At 43.4% G+C, this 22,470-nt stretch overlaps 1 protein-coding gene across 1 annotated transcript in view; it reads right to left on the bottom strand.

Moving 5' to 3' along the window:
- Ak5 (adenylate kinase 5) overlaps positions 1-22,470 on the bottom strand; it is a 178,345-nt gene that overhangs the window by 125,941 nt on the left and 29,934 nt on the right. Inside the window, exon 6 of the mRNA XM_028754291.1 lies at positions 2,290-2,481. Within this exon, the coding sequence (XP_028610124.1) occupies positions 2,290-2,481 (192 nt within the window). The remainder of the gene's footprint in view (positions 1-2,289; positions 2,482-22,470) is intronic.

Here is a 22,470-nt window from a genome sequence, read left to right on the forward strand (position 1 = left end):
GAGAAGGAGAAGGAGAAGGAGAAGGAGAAGGAGAAGGAGAAGGAGAAAAGCCTGAGAAAGCAAAGCAGAGAGCAGAATTTCTCTGTGGTTTCTGCTTCAAGTGCCCACATTGACTTCCCTCAACATTTGACTCTAATAGACCTCAAAGATATAATAGACCTTTTCTTCTCTGAGTTGCTTTTGGTTATAGTGGTTTTTACAGTAAGAAAATGCTAAGAAGGACAGTGTCCGAACTCAGCAATCACTTTTACCCACCAAACAACTCCTCAGCCTTCATCCCTAAGAACTAGCAGAGTAATTTCTAAGTGAATATTTTACTAAGTGAGTACAGGAATCTGCTGGGAGTGGCAGGTAGAAGCCTGGGCAGGGACTGGAGGAGAGGCAGAGAAAAGGAAAACCTTGAGTCTAACCTATTAACTAACAGATTTTTACAAAAATCTTCATGTCTGTGATGAGTAAAGATGAACATTCTGTTACTTAGCTCATCCTTAACAACAGGAGTGTCATCAAATTCTGAAAGGGAACCGTGATCCCAGGGCTGAGACAGAACACGTGTCTCAGCAGACAGTATTTATGACTTCAGCAGGCTATTTTTTCAAATTACACTCTTGGGAGCTCAGGCTGTGTTCCCTGGCTTCCAAAAGGTGACTTTGTGAGGCAAGTTTTCTCCCAGTAATTAGAGGCATTTATCTTAGGACTCATTTGACTGCGGCAGTGAGGTCACAGGCTGCCAGCCCTACTGTCACAGCCTCCCTCAATTAAAGGCAGTGGCACTTCACCTCCATGCAAAATATTAGTAAATTAACGCTCGTCACTCGGCATTCATTTGGGAAATCTGCTCAGCGTGTGAGGAACGTGAGAGGCAGGGAGTCATCAAGACAGCTCAGAATACCTTTAAGCCTTCTACACATCAATTAAAACTCTGGCTTTGCTCCTTGCAGTTGAGATTTAGTCTGTGGGGTTCATTTCTTTCATTATGCATGAGGCAGAAACCAGCACTGTTAATTGGTGAGAAAAACATGACACACCACACCACACACACACACACACACACACACACACACACACACACACACAGAGAGAGAGAGAGAGAGAGAGAGAGAGAGAGAGAGAGAGAGAGCAGAAAAATCCACACCAATGTTCCCGAATCTTTTCTAGAACTTGGTGGCTGTTTTAAGACAAAAAATAAATGACCTCTGGCATGGTATGTCTTTTCCAGACCAGATTTACAACTTTGACTTAAAGCACAAATCACACTATGAAGACTGCAAAGAGATTACTATCCAATGGCCACTGCTCAGGGCATCTTAGTTCACCCAGACCTCCTTAAGTCTGTGACTGTGCTTCAGTTGTTGCATAAAAACTGAAAACAAACAAACAAAAAACCAAAAAAAAAAAAAAAAAAAACCAAGGGACGGCTGGACTTTATTCTCACCAGATCCCCAGTGAAATATGGCAGCCCACTAGGCAAGAACTCCCAGTCTAAGGCAAAGGGGCAGAGAGGGCAGAGGACAGGGGACTGAGACTGCCTACCACAGAGCAGCTGCCGTGGTAGATGCTGTGGTGTTTGTGACAGGAGGAACTATTTTATGGCCCATGATCTCTGTCTTTGCTGTGACTTAAAACCTGAATCAGATCTGTCAGTCAGGCTGGCCTTCACCTCTGAAACTCACACTCAAACATGAAGAAGGGCCTGAAGACCCAGTATCATCCTTCATTGGGACACTGACTATCAGTGACCTTAGAACCACCCGAGCATGCATGAAAACATTTATATTGACACATGTGTGTATACATGCACTCTATTAAAGACCAGAAAGATGGACACCTCCCATCAGTCCTAGCTCTCTTCTACAAACCAAACCATCAGAGAAGATTATGGCAGAGTCAGGATCCGTTACCATGTACAGTACATGACAAAGTCTAACTTAAAAATCAAATCTCCGTCCACAGCACGCCAACCGCTGTCTACTGATGTCACGAGGCCTTAGTAAACAGAGAAATGGGCATACGTTGCTTAAAACTACCCAGACTGTGGCCTTTAAACCCAGATGATATAGTGCAGGAGACAAAATTAACTTTTCCATAAAAATCAAGTGCAAGGTTTTAAAAATCATCATGGCTAAATCAAGGGCTATTACTAAAAACGACTACCCCTTTTAAATTGACACTGCATACCGTCCCCAAAGCCGATCCTTAAAATCAAGAGCATTTCCGAGTGAGAACATGGAGTGGTTGGAGGTCTGAAAGTCATTCTTGTGCAGTCATGCCCCCATGAAGCCAACTTACTGTCACGATGAGCCCCTTCTCCTGGAAGTACTTCACTAGCGGTGCGGCATTCTGCTTGAAGTTCACTAGTCTCCTTTGGGTCGCTTTCAGGTTGTCGTCTGGCCGCCCCTGCTGCTCTGCACGCTTCTGCAATCTCTCCTTGAGCCTCTGGTTGGCACAAGCCAGGAACACCACCAGGTCAGGGGTGCAGATCTGAGGGAAACAGACAGGTGTTTAGGACATCAAGCAACACACACGTCGGCAGCAGCGGGACCCTCCGATGGTTCTGTTGTGGTGGCCATGTCCTCAGCTCTTTCTGTTCTGTTTTGGTTTTTTTCTAGCTTATTTCCTGAGTTGCTCTCTACACAAGGCCAGGACTGCCTCATCTTATCGCCGTTCCTGTAAATGACAAGCTATCCCATGGGGCAGTGTGTGATAGCCCTTTATACTTCAGGAAACACATTTTCTGTCTATGCTCACATATATTTTCAGATTGAACTTCGCTAGAGCATGCACACAACCTGATGTTAGAGGAGAGATGGTCATTGGGCCCCAGTTGTCTGCAGCAAAGCCATGTTTCCACTGTAACCACTGTTGTCTGTAGTTTACAACTGGCTAGTGTATGCTAAAGCCTGAAGCTAAGCTAGTTCTTTATAATATGACTAAACTCCATGGCATTCTACAAGGTGATACACATCACGTCTGCTTTGTACACGAGCGGAACGAGGCTTTGAGAGTCCAGAGTTCACACAGTCACTAAGGTCAAAGTTGAGTCTTGCTCTGTTTGGTCTGTAACCTCTCTCCCTTTCCCCATCACACAGCCCGAGAAGGTCAAAGTCCTTCATGAACTACCAAGGAGTTATGTGGATATAGCTTTAAAAATAACCAGTTTTTATGCAACTGAGACCTGGAGCGTTTAAAAGGTAACATGAACAGGAAGTGAACGCAGTTTACTGCCGAGCCTGGGAAGAGGCTAAAGGCATGATGGTTTAAAGTAAGAGTCTCCAATTTAAAAGAAAGAATTGCTCCTCTGTCCTAGGAGATGGCTGAGTGTGTAAAGATATTCATCACCAGGGCTGACAATCTAAATATGACTCACGTGCTGAAAAGATAAAAGCTCCTCCAACTAAGTTGTCCTCTGATCTCCTCACACACAGCATGGCACTTTAGCAACACACACACACATGTGCACACACACTCATATACACACATGTACACACAGACACATTCATACACATGTACACACACACATGCACACAAGTGCATGCACACACACACTCATACACATGCACACACAGACACATTCATACAAACACACATACACACAGAGAACATAAAACAATTTTTTTTTTTTAAGGAAGAAAAAGAAAATTGTCTTGGGAAACTGGAGGTACTTGTGTCAGGACCTGACAGCTGAACAGAGGGCCAAGATTTTGAACCACTAAGCATTTGTGTCCTCATGAGTCAATACGGATGTGTGAATGAATTTCCCCGTGTTATTCCGAAAACTACACTCGGAAGCTCCCAGAACAAACTCAAGACATGAGCCATGCTCCCAGGCTCTTGATTTTCCTGTGTGATTCTGGGTCTCCTTTGTCATATTTTTCTTTTGTTGTTTTTTTTCCCCTATAATATTTTTCCTCTCAAACTCCCAACAGGTTGTTTTCCAAGTCTCCAATCATATGTCCCCTCTCCAGACTTGCTCTCCTGCAGCGGCTCTCCCGTTTGGTTTTCATCTGTACCCTATATTGATTCCAAATACACACTTTCTCCACTGACTTTCAACAGCCCGGTGTTTTTTCAAGTGTCTTTGTGACAGTTCTTTCCAGGAGTCTTAATGTAACTTGTGACTCAGCCAGATCTCAAATGGACCTTAGCACTTTTCTACCTCAATCTTGTCACAGTAAAACTCCTCCCCTCTCTTCTTCTCCTCCCCTCCCTTCACTGTCCCCTCCCTTCTCACTCTCTCTTCTTCCTCCTTCCACTCTTTCTGGTAACAATGTTCCTTTCTTAAATCTCTAAACTAGAAGCTTTAATAGACACCTGTACCCCTCGCCAGCCTTCGGTCTGTCTCAGGGATAGCCACACCTCTTGGTTTGTCTGTGAGAGTCCTCCAGCCTCCCTCCAGTGCCCCAGTGCCTGCCTGATCACAACGCCTCAGGGAAAGGGACTGAGAGCATGTATCCAGAATGAGATTGTCTTTGGTTTCCATCTAGGAAGCAGTTCACAACCCTCCTAACACTGTGACCCTTTACTAGAGTTCCAGATGTTGAGGTGACCCCAACTATAAAACTATTTCTGGTGTTACTTTATAACCATAATTTTGCTACTGTTTTGAATCGTAATGTAAGCATCTGATATGCAGGATATCTGATATGTGACCCTTGTAAAAGGGGTCACAACCCACAGATTGAGAATTGCTCACTAATCTAAACATTTGGCAGATGTTTGTCTTTTGGCAAACGTCAGTCTTTGTGAACCCATTTTCTTAAATAAGGGGGAAGATTTTCAACACAGTAATTTAGCATTGCCCCTTTAAAAACAAAAGAAAGAGATACAAAGAAGACCCATGTGTGGCTGAGGTGAAGGCTCGTTGAGGAAAGGGTCATGGAAGCATGAGGACCCAAGTTCAATCCCCAGAGCCCCGTGGAGAAACCAGGTATCGATACCTTCTGTAATCCTAGCGTGCAGGAGGCGTGGACTGCTGCAGCTCCCTCGTCTGCCAGCCCAGCTCGGTCAGAGGCTCAGAGCCAGTGACAGACTCTGCCTCAAAAACAAAGTGTAAGCTGAACAGAGCTGAGGAAGCCCCTTGATGGGGCTGACCTCTGGCTTCTGCAACTACATGCACACATGTGCACGCACACCATCTCCACATGCATGCATACAAAAACATATACATACATGTGCCGTAGACATACACAGATAAATACACCCAGGAATGCAAATTGCTCTTGAATAACCTTAAAAACTTAGAAAAATCACTTATAGTTTTATGGCGTATAATCAGGAGATCACTTGAAGCTAAAACTTTATTTTCTAAAATGCTGTACTATAAAATTTGTATTTATTATCATGTGTAATATTCATCCTTATAAGACATAAAAAAGGACACATTTAAAACTACTTTAAATAAATTATGTAAGGAAGAAGGTAACTTTTTGTTGTTGTTGTTTTGTTAAACAGGGTTTCTCTGTGTAGCCCTGGCTGTCCTGGAACTCACTATGTAACCCAGGCTGGTCTTAAATTCAGGGATCTGTCTGCCTCTGCCTCCCAAGTGCTGGGATTAAAGATGTGAGCCACCACACCCTGGCAGGAAGAAGGCAATTACTGACAAACAGACTACACTATATTAAGCTTGTTTTGATAACACTATATATTAAAATGCAGAGAAAAAAAAAAGGTCAGTATTGGATACAAGTGAAAACATCTTGTACTTTTAAATTCTTGCACTGTGTGCCTATGCAATTCACCTGGCTGATGCTCATATGCACGTATCTTAGTCCAAGTGGTATGCAGACGGTTCCCTCTGTGACAGAGTGAAGTCATAAGTAGCTTTACATATTGCATTCAGTCCTGTGGTTGGCTTCTGTATACCAGAGACAGCTTCAAATTCATATTGTACACTCTGAATAAAATTGCATTTTTAGGTTGGTATTTAAATGAGTAGAGTTTATAAATAGTCACTTTAGACTTATCAAAAAGTGGAGCAGTACACACACACACACACACACACACACACACACACACACACGTATATTCTCTTGAGTGGAAGGTCAGTATGGAGAAAAATGGTCTTAAATTGAAATTACAAATTTACTTAATTTTATAATGGTGATTACTCCACTGTCTTTCTTGGTACACACTGAAAACCATATGACTCTGAATTAAAAAAAAAAAACAAAAACAAAAATTAAAGCCTAGAACAGCCAAGGCTAGACCAGTAGCTGGAGTAGTAAGCAAGCTGACCCCAGCTGCTGGTGGCCTTCACTTGCTCGGGCCTCATGGTGTCCAACAGCGTTCCATGTGTGAGAGAAAAGTATGTAACTTGCTGTGCTTTTCTCCCCACCCCCCGCCCCCACCAAAAGCAGACACCATTGTGTGAAGTAGAGTGGGGTGACAAACGCCACACTGCACGCCGTCTGAAAGAAAGCTGTGTGCAGGGGGGGGGCTGGAAGCTCTCAAAATGAAAGAGGAGCCTGAGGAGGACTACAGGAGAGCAGACGTGCATGGTGCTTGGTTCTCGTTCCCCAGCTCGACTGACAGCCACGTCCATTCTAGGGCTTCCCTTTTCCTTTCTTAACAAGCTGTGCACTTCTGCCCTACACCTAAAAGCCAGGACTCTCCGTTGATCTTCCCAGAGGCTGCCAGGTTCTTCATCCAACCTGTATTCTCTTTCCCCATACCGGCTCATAAAATCATCCTTGAGCTTCCTTGTGGGTCCATCTCTGGGTTCTTTGATTAGCGAGACTGAGAACCCCAAAGGGTGCCTCAGTTTCTCTGGTAGCAACTGCGTTTCGGAAGATGTGAAACCCTCACGGATTGTTCACGAAGTTGACTTGAGACTAGGGGAGGGAGGGCCACCTCACCAGACAGGGGGAACCATCCAGTCCTCGGCACCCCCCTGCTCAGGGAAGTATGTGCTGATTAAATGAATGAGTAGCCAGATACAAAAATACATGAGAAAGAAAACAGAGACACCACTTTTGTCTACAAGGCAGTAACATTTGAAACGGGTGATTCTGTTTCTCTCACTGGATTAAGTCAGTGAGTCCTCCCCACCACCACCCCAAACCCCGGCTTCCCACGGATAATTCAGTCACCCTGGATCCATTTTAAGCCCTTAATTCTGTTCAATGTGTTTGCAAGAATACATTCACTGTGTCAGGCTCAAAATGAAACTCAGTTTTAATACTCTCTCACCCAGGGTTGCTCTCTGCCATGTTCTTTGTGCAGCTGTATTGGGAGAGCTTTGACTCCTAAATTGGATCTGCTACACAGTCAGAGATCAGGAAGCAAAAACACAATTAGCGTTGAGGTAAAACCTGGAGTCATAGAAAGTAGGAGGTGGACAAGGAATGGAAGCTACCTAGCCTGAGTTAACCCCAAACCTGCAAACATCTGTACTCCGGGTGACAAAAGGCTTTAAAACTGGAACATTCAGTACTCTTCCCTGAGCACTGCCTGTTCCAGGTACTGATGATTAAGGGGTGGATCTGGGGGATCCCCCTGAGATCTTGCTTCTAACGGGGCTCCTGTTTGCCTTCCCATTCTACCAAATGGCTTCTTCACACATTCAACATTTACCGAATGAAAACCTCTGTGTTGCTCCACGGATGGGTCAGCTATGAAAGGAAAGCTGATTGAAACTGGATTTCATCATCTTTAAAAAAAATTATTTCATTTTTAAATTTTGTGTGTTTATCTCTGAATTTTTTGCATATTAAACACAAATGCCCTGTGCAAAAGCAGCAGGTTCCCTTAATCCTTGAGCCATCTCTTCAGTGTGTGACTTCATTGTGTGTGTGCACATGTGTGTACATGCACCTGTTTGTGCTTGTGTGCATGTGTGTGTTGTACTTATGTACCAGGGCACAGAGGGCAGAGGAGGATGTTGGGTGTGGTGTCAGCTTTCTCCTCTGTCACTCTCTGCCTTACTTATTATTATTTTTTTTGAGACAGTGTTTCTCACCGAAGCTGCTGTTTTCTATTTAAGACAGTGGCCAGCAAACCTCAAATCCTCTTGTCCCAGCTTTACTCCAGTGCTGGCATTGAACATCTAGGGATCTAAACTCAGTCCTCATCTTGTATAGCAAGTGCTCTTACCCACTGAGCCACCTCCCCAGCCCTTTACCATCTTGAAACATGGAGATTTTTTCTGAGAGGTTTCCAATGGGACAGGGAACAAACCTGGCAACATGTACCACCCATATGGGTTAAACAGCAGCTGCAATAGAAGTAATTTTATTACCCAGGCTCTTAAATAAGTCTAGTGAAGAGTGGCACGGGACACCACAGTGGGGCTGTGAGATGGCTCAGTGGGTAAGGCACCTGCTGCCAAGCCTGAGGACCAGAGTTTGATCCCTGGTGGTGAACATGGCGGAAGGAGACTCTAATATCTTCTGGTTTCAACATGTGCACTGTGGCACACATAGACATACAACCACATGAATAAATACATACGCATTAGATAAACAAAATGTAGTTTAAAAGAACACTACACTGACCTTAGCAGACACCAAATATTCAAATAAAATTAAACATACAACATGGCCATAAACACAGAGGTCATAAAATATGTCAAGCCTTCCAGAGATGATCAATGCCATTCCTTAATTTTAACAGTTTTTTTTTTATAGTGTGTGTGGGGAGACGACTAAAGTTATACCTGAAATTTGGTGAGAAATGTGGAGAGACAAGATGAGCAAAGCCACCTTGGAAACTCGGCACCACATGTGTGACATACTGCAAATGTATGAGTGAGTTTACCTTTTATTAGTCTAATTGGGCTAAACTCAATGGGAAATGTCTGCAACATTGTATCAAAACCACAAAACCTTACTAATTCAGAAAATTCAAGTGGAAACCACCCACCCACCAGAATGGCAAATGTCATAGGGATCAGTAAGGCCCCATGCTGGCTGGGATGTAGCAACTAGAGGAAGTCCGTGTCATTTGTCCACCACCTCCTTCGTAGCTTCTGCACCTCGTTTTGATGAGATCCACTTTGGGTACCACCGATGAGCAATAAGCACACAACAAACATATCCTGACTCTGATGGAGCTTAACCAGGAGGAAGAGACAGACCCCAATTCAAGACCCATACAAGTAAATGTTAAACTGTTACTAGATGCAATACCTCAGGCGGAACACTACGAGAGCACCCCACAGGGAGAGCCAGCTCTGCCAGGCAAGTCACAGGAGACTCTTAGTCCTGTGAGCCTCAGGAATCGGCGCACACGTTGGCTTGCCCCTCAGCAGTGCAGTTGTAGCACCATCTTCTCTAAGAGAGGTAGACTGCAGAGACTGCAGCCATTTTTTCTCGGCAGGAGGGTTCAAGTAATTAGTATCTTGGATTAATTTTTCCAAATTGAATTTGGAAGATTCTAGACACTGGAACAGTGGCAAATATGGAGTCGCCTCAGCTCTGTATTCTTTGTCTGCTCTCTTTCCTCAGTTAAGCTGAGGCCTCAGCTGTTAAGTTTCTCAGTCCTAGAAAGGGCACAACGTGGGAAGAACACTGCTCTCTTCAGAAGGCGCCCATTGTTCCCAGCCTCCTCACTTTCAGGGAGAAAATGTGTGAGGGAAGTTGGTGGGAGCAAGGCCTTTTGGTGTGCTACAGTTCCAAGCTGAGAGGCAGCTTGTCTCGAGAGTAGAGTCGTCCCTCTCTCTTCCCTCTGCTGTTCATCTTGACTTGTTGACTTGGACAGTCAGCAGAATGTGCTGAACTAGATTCTCAGGAGGCCAGTGTTGGTACAGATCCAGTTTCTGTTTCTTCTGCACTGTCTAGCTCAACATTTCTGGGGCAACAGTGGGGACAGCCTGAGACTGGGGGATGAACTAGGTTGGAGGCCGTCATTTGACTTGTCTTGGTCTTAATCTCTAGGCTTTGGATCTTGCTTTTTCACACAAGATGAAAGGAATTCTCAGGGCCAGAGAGATAACTCAGTGATTGAGTACTTCCTGCTCTCTGGTTCCCAGCAAAGATGTGAGTGGCACCAAACTGTCTATAACTCCAGCTCCAGGGAACCTTCACATACACATATATATATGCACAAAGGAACTCTGTATGATTCAGATGTGTAGTTTGGAAACAGAGTTCCAGAGAAAGGCCATGTGTTTTCCGGCCCTTGTTGTCCCAGAGTTTGATCAACTCTGGGATGAAGGTAGGCCGCAGATAGGATCTGTTTCCTACAAATGTCATTTTTCTTCTTTCCTGTGTCTGGTTATTTCAGCTAAGAATTAGGCCTTGGTGATTAAAAACGAGGATCAGACATTTCCCCTGATCTTAGACGCTGTGACTGAGATGAAGAGAGATCACTAAGAGATGCGGCTCCAGGGGCCTACCCGCTCAGCCAAGAGGAACAAGCTAAAGACTTCTGTCACACAACAAAGTGAGCAGGAATGTGTCGCTGCTTACCATGGGTGACAGTAACTTTGAATACTCTCACTACAAAAACACATCACTAAAAAAGTTGATGTGGACACAAGGAAATGTGTCTTAAACTGCTCAGCTGAGCCATTCCACAGTGGGTAAGTATTTCAAAACGTCATTTTGTATTTAACAAAGAGGAATTTTTATTTGTCAATTTAAAGCTATTAATTGAAAGAGCATTGTGATAAGCAAAAGGTCTCTAAAATAAGGAAGTAAAAGCAGGGAACCAAGTCAGGTGATACTTTCTTCTCAGTCTTTTCATAGAACAAATACATTTCTGTCACGAGGATGGTGGTCCCAGTCGTGTGGATTAAATAAAATCTGGTTCACCATGGTAAGGCCAGATAGCCATAGAAGGAGCCTCAGCAGCAGCAGCACCGAATGGGGGAGGCGTTGAACTGGGGAAGCATCTCAGAAACGAGGTTCCTGAGGCCATCCCCTCAGCACTGGCTTTACCGCTGCTTTATGTGACAAGAACTTCGGAACAGCACGAGAGGTTAGTGCAGGAGCTCAGTGAAGACTTGGAGTCATTGAAGCTAAAGAGATTGTGTGACTAAACATAAAAACGAGACACTGCTTTTTTACGTTTTAGGGGAATTAACAGTGTATGAGACCTTAGTGTTGATGGTTTGGGTATTTTCTGTGGAGAAACCATTTCCTATTATTTCTATGACCCTGCCATGTTCTCCTCCAGTCCCAAAAGTACACACATTGTTTTTACTACACTAGGGAACTGTTACCTAGGATACTGTCCCTTCTACAGTCAGTCATAAGCTGGATTAGTCATGTCCTCTGAATAGAACGCATCATTAGTGGTTTAAAAGTATAACCATCGACATTAGTTTATGAAAAAATACATTTCCGTGGTTTAACGGTGCCGAGCTTCATCCAATAAAAGCAGCCAGGGTACGTTTAGGATGCCAACATGCAGGGACTTAAAAGAGACAATTAAAGGTGTTGTTTGATATATATCGTATTGGCAGCAAGCAAGTCATGCATACTTATGAGGCTATTTTCCCCACAGATAACTTCTTCCATCATAAATTTTGTTATTTAGGTTTGTAGTTTCTAGTTTATATTTTCATTCATCTAGCATACACACACACACACACACACACACACACACACACACACACACACATACTCACTGATATCTTACTATTGTGACCTAGGAGTTGGGTTTCTAGGAAGGTAATAGAGTGAGGACCAATGACAGAGCAGGGGCACACAGTGGAGATTAACAGAACATTCTGGAAAGCTAGCAAGCCTGGGTTGTCCATGGCGACATGCCCCTTCTGTGGAGAGTTCAAATACAACATAATGAGCAACAGTCACTGTGAGTTTCATTTTAATCATCAACTAAGAACTACAGGTAACCTCTAATAGCATTAGGCGGTCAGCCCTGACACGGAGCCAAGGACCAGCCAGGCATGGTGATGCTTGCCCGTAATCCCAGCTACTGGCGTGGCTGAGGCAAGATGACCGAAGGCTCAAGGGCAGCCTAGGTTGTGCAGTGAGATCCTGTCTCAAAAAAAAAAAAACGATAATAAATAGAAGAAAACAGAAGGACTTTGTCACGCTGAAGGGGAGAGACAGCCAGGGCAGAGTGCCAGGGCTTCCTGCCTCTGTGGGCTAAGTCCCATCTTCCTGGTTCACCATCTTCCTGGTGGTCTATGTAGGGACACCTTGATACTGAGGGCAGTAACACTAAGGTGATCAGACCAAAGACAAAGAGAACAACAGATAGAAATGGTGGAAGAATCGGATGCTAATATCAAGTGATGCTGCCATCGCTATAGTGATTTTCCTTGGCAGATTTGGCAACAGCACTCAGCCAGTTTCTGAGCCAGCCCGTCTCCCCATCCTCATCAATGCTGAACATTTAAGCCCATAATGTTGACAGAAATTGTCCTTGGTATGCGAGTACCAACTTGATTCAAACTGCCTACTGTGCAGATAATTTCAAGGAGGTAAAACTACCCGGATGACGCTTAGAAGTACACAGGCCAGCAGAAAACAACAGAAAGGTGTCCTCTCCTGACTAACTTGCTTCACACGCTGGGTTTATGCACCAAAGCTTGCTGTGCTCATGCAGAGGTATATGCTGGAAAAGCTGAGAAATTCTTAAAATGAAAGCCACATTTCAGATCATCTAGTGCATTTCTTAGAGGAAGAGGAAATTCAAAGGTATATTAAGTGCAGACTGGTACGTAAGGAATAGAAAATAGGTGTGAAGTTATGTACAGCTCTATTAACTTATTGAATGGAAAAATTCACCTAAAACATTATTAGAGGGTATGAAGGATTTGGAAGTTTATATATATATATATTTATACACACACACACACACACACACACACACACACACACACTACACACACACACACACACAGAGTTATAAGCTCCCTGCTATGGGTTCTGATAACTGAAGAGTCTTTTAAGAGCACTCGGTGCTCTTAATTGCTGAGCCATCTCTCCCACCCCATAGTTTCTTCTTCTCATGTATATGTTATCCTGATTTGTGTGTCCGGAAGACGGTAACACTTAACAACAGATGTGCGCTTCCTACAGCTGTATTTGAAGCTAATGCCTGCTTGCTGCTTAGCGTGCACTCAAGGACAAATCTCTCTCCAAAGAAATTCACAGAAGACTATCAAGCCACCCCTGACTGAAGAAAGACAGTGTCCACCCTGCTCGTTAACACCAGCTCTCTTTGCTTCGAAGAACTCTTCCCTTTTTACTGATGAGAGAACTACTTTAAATTCACAGCTACAGGCAATAGCTGAGGCTATCTGTGCATGGTGGCACATACCGGTAAACTTGGGACAAAAGAGTGGGCTGAAGCTGAAGGATTGTGAGTTCGAGGCCATCCTCTGTTTCTCCCGTTAAAACAAAACATCAAAAAAACCAAATTCCAGTCAGTGTTTGAGAACATACACTTTGTGTTCTCCAGGTTTTCTTGTGCATCTTATGTGTGAGAACCAGTGAAGGAGATATATCTTTCTACTTGTTCAATCTGCAAGCATCACTAACTCTTAATATTTTCAACAATGACATGTGGCATCAGGATTCAACCCCCCACCCAATCTCTCAGCTTTTAAATAAACACTGCACTGGATTATGTAATGAAAAGCTTTGTTCTCCTGTGAAAATCAAGTAAATGATCCAGGCCTGTGGCAAAGGCCTGGAATCCTAGCTCTTGGCGAGGCTGAGGCAGGAGGAGCCCATGTTAAAGGCCACCCAGAGCTACAGAGTACAGTCAAGACCTGCCTGGGCAACGTAGTAAGACTGTGCCTCAAAATATAAACTGTAGTCAGAGCTGGGTTATAGCTTGATAGTACTAAGCTGGCCTATCAGACCAACATCCTAGGCTCAGTTCCCCGTGCCTGGCCCCCTACCCCAAAAGGTCTATAAATGGCCCGATAGATTTTGGATTTTAGAACAGGGGGTTGGAGTTGGCTCAGTGGGCAAAAACACTGCTGCCCAGGCTGATAGCCTGAGTTTGATCTTCCGGACCCACATGTTGGAAGGAGAGCTGACTCCAGGTTACATGTTCTCTGAACCTTTTCACACATTTTTGACACACACGCACACACACACACAGTTGCACACAGTCTCTCTCACTCACACACACTCTCATGCACAATCACACATACTCATGTACATATACTCTGTCACACACACATAGACACACATTCACACGTACTCTCACACAGACACTGTCTCACACACACAGACACACACTAACACACACCCTCTCACACACATACTCCCACACATGCTCTCTCTCACACACACTCACACACGCACACTTCTCTCTCTGACACACAAACAATAAATAAAGTTTAAATTTTTTTTTTTGGTTAGGACATAGGGTGGGAATAATTTGTTCCTGGGACACAGGATGGGAATTCAGTCTTTCTCTCCTGTCTGCACACTGGAGACCGGCTCCTTCTCAGGGTTTACATCTGGGGATGGCCAGAGAACCCACACCGGTTAGTGATTGCAACCCTCAGGACTCTCAACAGAGCAATAGCAGAGCCATGGACATCCAACTGTGCTATATAAGATGAGACGTTTCCGCTACTGCTGGCTTTATCTCTAAGAGCGATGTCTCCTTGAGGCACACGTGAAAGTTAGTTCAAGTGTCACGGTATGGCCCGACCAGCAACACATGCACATACACGTTTTTCTACCACATTTCATGGTAGTTGAATTTGTAATGTTTAGCAGTGGTGAATGAAAACCGCTATTTTTATGAAAAATCAAAGGAATGATTTCTGAACATTTCTTGATGACCATTCTCAATGCACCCCTCAGCGATTTCTGGCAAGCTAATCCTTGGTTGCCGTCCCATTGATAAGCGGGTGATTTTCCAAGGCTCTGTCAGCCAACGGCTATTCTAAGAAAGGGTCTTTCAGATCGTGCTGATGCTACTGAGCTGAACGGAGACTCGAGTGTCGCCTGGCCCTGGTAGCCACTGCTGTGACCTTGTCCTTGCGCCCTAAGAGAGAGCTAGGGCACAGAGGTGTGAGGATCACTCCCCGCAGCAGGGGAGTGCCAACATTAACTTGCTGCAGTTTTCTTTTCCTGTTGTTGGGAAGTATGAGGGACTTGGGAAAAACCAATATGAGATTAAAAAACAAACAAACAACTTTCCAAATGTTTCTCCTCTCCGCTCCCCTCTCTGCTCTCCTGTCCCCTTGCTTCTCACTCACTCTTCCTCCCTCTCATTTGCTTTTGTCCCCTCTCTCTCCTCCCTTTTCCTTCTCCTTCCCCTCCTCTCCCCTGGCTTCTCCCCTGCCCCTCTGCTTCCCTCACTCCCCCTCTCTTCATTCCTCTCCACTACTTCCCCTCTCCTCCCCTCTCCTCTGCTTCCCCCTGATAGTCCTCCTTTCTTCCCCCTCCTCTCCCTTCTCCCCTCTCTCCTCTGCTTCTTCCCCTCCACTTCCCTCTACTCGCCTTCCCTTCCTTCCCCTTTTCTCCTTCACTTGCCCTCCCTTCTCCCCTCCCCTGCCCTCCATCTCCTCTCTTCTCCTCTGCTCGTATCTCCCCCACAGCCCCACATGGCTTGTGTCTTGGCACCTGTCTACACCAGCACTTTATGTACACACATGCTGCCTAAAGGAGACTGTTAGAATATTTGTAAGTTCAAGTGAAACATTTCTGGATAGAGTTCCAAAAAGGCTTGTGGTTAAATTTTAACAGAGAACCAGGAATATAGGAAGATTTACCAGGGATTTTAATCTACCATTTTCCTATTTGTCATTTATTATAAGATAATTTTATAAATATTAAGTGTCTCATGTGTGTGATGATTTTTTTAAATTAGAATATCCTAAACATTTGGACTAGGAATATAGTTCAGTGGTGGAGGACTTGCCCAGGGTGTGTCCTGGGTTCATTTCCCATCTCCTACCCCAGACTTCCAAAAAATTTCCAGACAGGAAGAACTGGTGGATAGCTCCACTAATTTGTTCTAATGTTTAATAACTGATATTTTAAGGACTTTTTGGATATGCATCATCTTATTTTTTTTTTAAATACAAACACATGTACTCAGGGGAGAGAAAGCAGATGATGCACTATTATTTAAAATCAATGAGAAGCATACATAAAGAGATAACAAAGGGATGAACATGAGAGTGTGTGCCTGTAATGTCAACATCACTTGTGATGTCAGCATCATACATGCTTGCCTATGATGCCAGCATCACACATGCTTGCCTATGATGTCAGCATTGCCTGTGATGTCAGCATCGCCTGTGAGGTCAGCATCATACATGCTCACCTGTGATGTCAGCATTGCCTGTGATGTCAGCATTGCCTGTGATGTCAGCATCATCTGTGATGTCAGCATCATCTGTGATGTCAGCATTGCCTGTGATGTCAGCATCACACATGCTCTCCTGTGATGTCAGCATCACTTGTGATGTCAGCATTGCCTGTGATGTCAGCATTGCCTGTGATGTCAGCATCACCACATGCTCAAAGCTAGACAGTCTGAACATTTCCAGGCCACCTAGGGCTGTGTGGCAAAACTATGACTCAAAAGCAGAAGCAAATGAATATAAAGAAAAGCAAATGTTTGAATCAAGAGCAGATAAACTATCTAAACAGGCCCCCAAATCTCCTAAGGAAATAGAAGAAGTCATTAAAAACCTCCCAACCAAAAACAGCCCAGGGCCCAGAGGACTTTGGCACAGAATTCTACCAGACCTTCAAAAAGAGCTAGTACCAGTGATCCTCAAACTATTCCATGAAATAGAAACATAAGGAACACTACCTAATTCATTTTATGATGCCACAATTACTCTGATACCTAAGCCACACAGACCCAGAAAAGAAAGAGAACTTCAGACCAATTTCGATCATAAACATCAATGCAAAAGTACTCATTAAAATTCTAGCAAATTGAATCCAAGGACACATCAAAATGATCCTTCACCATGATTATCCCAGGGACGCAAGGATGGTTCAATATATGAAAATCTATTAATGTAATCCACTATATAAACAAACTCAAAGAAAAAAAATCACATGATCATCTCATTAGATGCTGATAAAGCATTTAATAAAATACAATACCCCTTCATGTTAAAAGTATTGGAGAGAACAGGAATTTAAGGACCATACCTAAACATAAAAAGACAATATACAACAAACCAACAGCCAATATCAAATTGAATGGAGAGCTACTTGAAGCAATCCCAGTAAAATCAGGGACAAGACAAGGATGCTCACTCTCCATGTGTCTATTCAATATAGTACTGGAAGTTCTAGCTAGAGCAATAAGACAACAAAAGGAGATCAAGAGGATACAAATTGACAAAGAAGAAATCAAAGTATCACTATTTGCAGATGATATGAAAGTATACATAAGCGACCCCAAAAATTCTACCAGAAAACTTCTATAGCTGATAAACAGCTTCAGCAAAGTGGCTGGATATAAAATTAAGCCAAGTAAATAATTAGCCTTCCTTTATACAAATGATAAATGGGCTGAGAGAGAAAATAGGGAAATAACACCCTTAACAATAGTCACATATAATATAAAATATCAATTGTTTGGTTAGGGTAACTCTAACCAAACAAGTGAGAGATCTGTATGACAAGAACTTCAAGTTTCTCAAGAAAGAAATCAAGGAAGACCTCAGAAAATGGAGAGATCTCCCATGCTCATGGATAGGTAGGATTAACATAGTAAAAATGGCCATTCTACCAAAAGCAATCTACAGATTCAATGCAATATCCATCAAAATTCCAACATAATTCTTCAAATACATGGAAAGAGCAATTCTCAATTTCGTATGGAAAAACAAAAATCACAGGATATCAAAAACAATTCTTAACAATAAAAGAACTTCTGGGGGAATTACCACCCCTGACCTCAAGCTGTACTACAGAGCAATAGTGATAAAAATGGCATGGTATTGGTACAGACACATTGATCACTGGAAAAGTATTGAAGACACAGAAATAAAACCACACACTTATGGACACTTGATCTTTGACAAAGAAGCCAAAAATTTACAATGGAAAAAGAAAAGCATCTTCAATAAATGACCTAACTGGCAGTCAATATGTAGAAAAATGAAAACATCCATATTTGTCACCTTGCACAAAGCTCAAGTCCAAGTGGATCAAGGACCTCAACATAAAACCAGATATACTGAATCTAATAGAAGAGAAAGTGGAAAATAGCCTTGAACTCATAGGCATGGGGAGAAATTTCCTAAAAAGAACTCCAATAGCTCAGGCTCTAAGGTCAAGAAGTGATAAATAGGACCTTGTAAAACTGAAAAGCTTCTGTAAGGCAAAGAACACTGTCAATAGGACAAATCGGCAACCTATAGATTGGGGAATCACTAACCCCATATCTGATAGAGGGCTAATATCCAAAATATATAAAGAACACAAGAAGCTAAGCTCCAAAAACCCCAAACAACCCGATCAAGAAATGGGGTATAGAACTAAACAGAGAATTCACAACAAAGGAATCTTGAATGGCTGAAAAGCACTTAAAGAAATGTCCAAAGTCCTTAGTGATCAGAGAAATGCAAATCAAAACGACCCTAAGATTCCACCTTACACCAATCAGAATGACTAAGATCAAAACCTCAGGTGGCAACACATGTTAGCAAGAACATGGAGAACAAGGAACACTCCTCCACTGCTGGTGGAATTCCAAACTGGTATAACCACTCTGGAAATCAATATGGAGGTTCCTCAGAAAATTGGAAATAGATCTACCTGAGGACCCAGTGAAACCACTCCTGGACATATACCCAAAAACCATGTCACAAGGACACATGCTCCACTATGTTCATAGTGGCCTTATTTGCAATAGCCAGAAGCTGGAAACAACCCAGATGTCTCAAAACAGAAAAATGGATACAGAAAATGGTTCATTTATACAATGGAACACTACTCAGGTATTAAGAATGAGGACATCGTGAGTTTTGCAGGCAAATGGATGGAACTAGAAAATATCCTGAGTGAGGTATCTCAGTCCCAAAAGGACATGTACAGTATGTACTCACTAATAAGTGGATATTCACCAAAAAGGTAGAGAATACCCAGGATATAATCCACAGAACTCACGAAGGTTAACAAGTCAAAGGGTCCAAGTGAGGATGCTTCAATCCCACTTGGGAGGGAGAAGAAAGCAGAGGGCAGAAGGAGGGGATGGGATCTGGGTGGGAGAGGGGAGTGGAAGGGGAAGGGGAATGAATGGAAATATCCAACCTTGGGAGGTGGGTAAGTGGGGGGGACCCTCTAGAATGTACCAGAGATCTGGGAAGTGATAGAATCTCAACAATCAACAAACCTTAGATGAAATGCCCTACAGTGGGGAGAGGAAACTTGTAGAGCCCACCTCCAGTAGAAAGACATGGCATCAAGTAGAGGGATGGGGTTGCCATCCCACAGTCAAAAACTCTGACCCAGAATTGTTCCTGTCTGAAAGAACTGCAGGGACAAAAATGGAGAAGAAACTGAGGGAAAGGAGATCCAGTGACAGACCCAACTTGGGCTCCATCTCAAGGGGAGGTTCCAAGGCCTGACACTATTACTGATGCTATGGTGTGCTTACACACGGGAGCCTAGCATGGTGGGCCTCCGAGAGGCCCAACAAGCAGCTGAATGAGTCGGAGGCAGATACACCCAAACAATGGACTAAAGTCAGGGAACCCTGTGGTTGAATTAGGAAAAAGCTGGAAGAAGCTGAGGAGGAGGGCTGCCCTATGGGAAGAGCAGCAGTCTCAACTAACCTGGACCCCTAAGATCTCTCAGACACTGAGCCACCAACCAGGCAGCATACACTGGCTGGTCCGAGGTCCCTGACATATACACAGCAGAGGACTGCCTAGTCTGGCCTCAATGAGAGAAGATGCGCCTAACCCTCGAGGACTTGAGGCCCAAGGGAGTGGGGAGGCCTGGCAGGGTGTGTGGTTGTATGGGAGTGTGGGGCATCCTGTTGGAGATGGGGGAGGGGGAATGAGATGAGCAACTGTCGGAGTTATTTTAATTAAAATTAATTTTTTTAAAAAAATAACAGAGAACTTTAAAAAGCCGAACACGCTTCTGCGTTCAGAATAGGCCTCTTAGGAAAGTAAAACCTCGTTATAATGTGATGTCTGCTGAGGAATACGTTCTTGGATCTAATTACAGAGATGTTCTGGCTGGCAAGTCCTAGTCCTCTGGGTCGAGATTCAATCGTTACTTGGTTTTGGCATTGCTGCTGGCTTTCTTTCTTTCTTTATCCTGTAGGATGGAACCGGGGGAGGAAAGGGGTGTGGGACAATGGACTCAAGATCTTTAGTAAATAGCCCACACGCTTACCCAGACCAGCCCATGTATCCCAGCCGCCTAACTCCTCCATGACTGATTTTCTCACGCACAACATGAATGGGCTGGCTATTGATTTTTGTCTTAAGTTAAAGGCTTTTAAAGTTTTCTTGATAATCCCCAGAATCTCCATAAGGCAAAGGATTTGATGGAGAAATTGCTAATGTTAGCCTGGGTTTGTTTGACTCTTCAGTGACTAAGTTACTCTCAGAGACAGGGGCTACCTATTTCTATTTCCAGAGACTGAGTAAAGTTGCCTTCAAAATCTGTGACTAAGTTAAAAAAAAAAAACAACTGCAAAATGAACAGGTACAATTAAGCCATGTAGGGACTCTGAGTTCCATGAAATTTACTGAATAATTGTGGGCATTCATTTTATAGATTATTTTAGGATTTTCTTTCTGGACCATTAGAGTGGTTTGAATATGCTTGGCCCATGGGAAGCGGCACTGTTAGGAGGTGTGGCCTTATTGGAGGAAGTGTGTCACTGTGGGGGTGGGCTTTGAGGTCCTATGCTCAAGCTCTGACCAGTGTGGAAAAGACCCTCCTCCTGGATGCCTGGGAAAGTCTCTTCCTTGCTGTCCTTGGATCAAGATGTAGAACTCTCAGCTCCTCCAGCATCACGTCTACCTGCATGCTGCCATACTTCCTACCATGATGATAACGGTACTGAATCTCTGAAACCATAAGCTATCCCCAATGAAATGTTTGCCTTTATATGAGTTGCCTTGCTCATGGGGTCTCTTCACAGTGATCAAACCCTAAGACAGTTATCACGTAATTCGCAAGTACAGATCAACTGCAGAATATCTCTGTAGTTAGCTCCAAGAACATCAGCAGTGAACATCGTATTGCAGATTATGAAGAGTTCTTTACAACATGAATGAGAATTTGTTTAGGCTGTGACAAAGACAAAGTGCCAAGGACCTACATATTAAACAAGGCAATCAAGAGCTGTTGAACCTGTTAGAGAGTTAGTCAGTACCTCTTCTGCCACTTTCCCTACTCTGGATTTAGATCAAGTACCCATGACCATACATTGGAACAACGCTGCTATGGAGAAAGGTGTTCTCTTCTAAGTCAAGGTTTCGTAAAGAAGCCGTCATTGAGAAGTTAGAAAAAGTGGAGGGTGAGTTACCATATGAAGTAGGGAAATTCATACACAAACTGCAAGTTCAACAGCCACTAGACCACACAGGACACTGAGTTCCGTCATCTTGCTAAATGTAATGAACAATTACTGACATTCATTTTACAGGTTGTTTTAGGATTTTCTCTCTACATCACCATGCGATCCGTAAATTCAGATTGACATTTTCTCCCCACATTTATACTCTCCATTCACCTTTCTTGTCTTAGAGAGTTATTTGGAACGTCTAGGACAATGCTGCAGAAAGCAGGAAGAGGATATCTATCATAGTTCCCAGTATTGGGAGGGAAGCACACAGTGTTGCACCGTTAGATATAATGTTAACTGTGGGGTTTATAAAATACATCTTTCATCAGACAAATGGTTCCTTCCTATTTCCATTGTGCTAGGCTCTGTGCCCACCCCATGACCCAATAAATTGCTGCTGGATGTTGCCGAATGCTTTTTCTGTCACTGTCAAGGTACGTAGTCTATTCTATACTAACATTTAGGTTTTTTGGGTTAATTTGCTTTGATGAATGTACGTGTGCACTTGAGAACGCTGCTTTACACAGTTGTTGGACAGAGTGTCTTAGATGTGTCCATTATTGTTCAAATTATCTCCTTTTTGATATTTTATCTAGTTGTCATACTATACAATGAAAACACATAAAACTTTCCACTCCGTTGTGTCCATTTCACTTCTCTCATTTGTTTATATCTATAAATGTAAAAGACATATATATTTTGAAACAGTTTTATTAGTATATATTTTATAATTAACACATCACTGAACACGTGAAAATGCAACTGCGGGCAAGGTGTGGTGGCTCATGTCTTTAATTCCAGTACTCAGAGATAGAGGCAGGCCCATCTCTGTGAATTGGAGGCTAGCCTGGTCTACGTAGTAATTTCTAGACCTTGCAGGGCATCATGGAGAGAAAATACAACTGTGTGTGTATTCAAAGGATCTGTTGAGTTAACCTGTTTACACTGGGAAACGCCCCTCTGCCCCTGGTAATCCTCCTTGCCTTGGCGGACTGTAACATCATCAATGTTCCTGCAGCTTTC

Source organism: Grammomys surdaster, unplaced genomic scaffold (assembly GCF_004785775.1).
Source record: "Grammomys surdaster isolate TR1022 unplaced genomic scaffold, NIH_TR_1.0 125996, whole genome shotgun sequence".
Lineage (NCBI taxonomy): Eukaryota > Metazoa > Chordata > Mammalia > Rodentia > Muridae > Grammomys > Grammomys surdaster.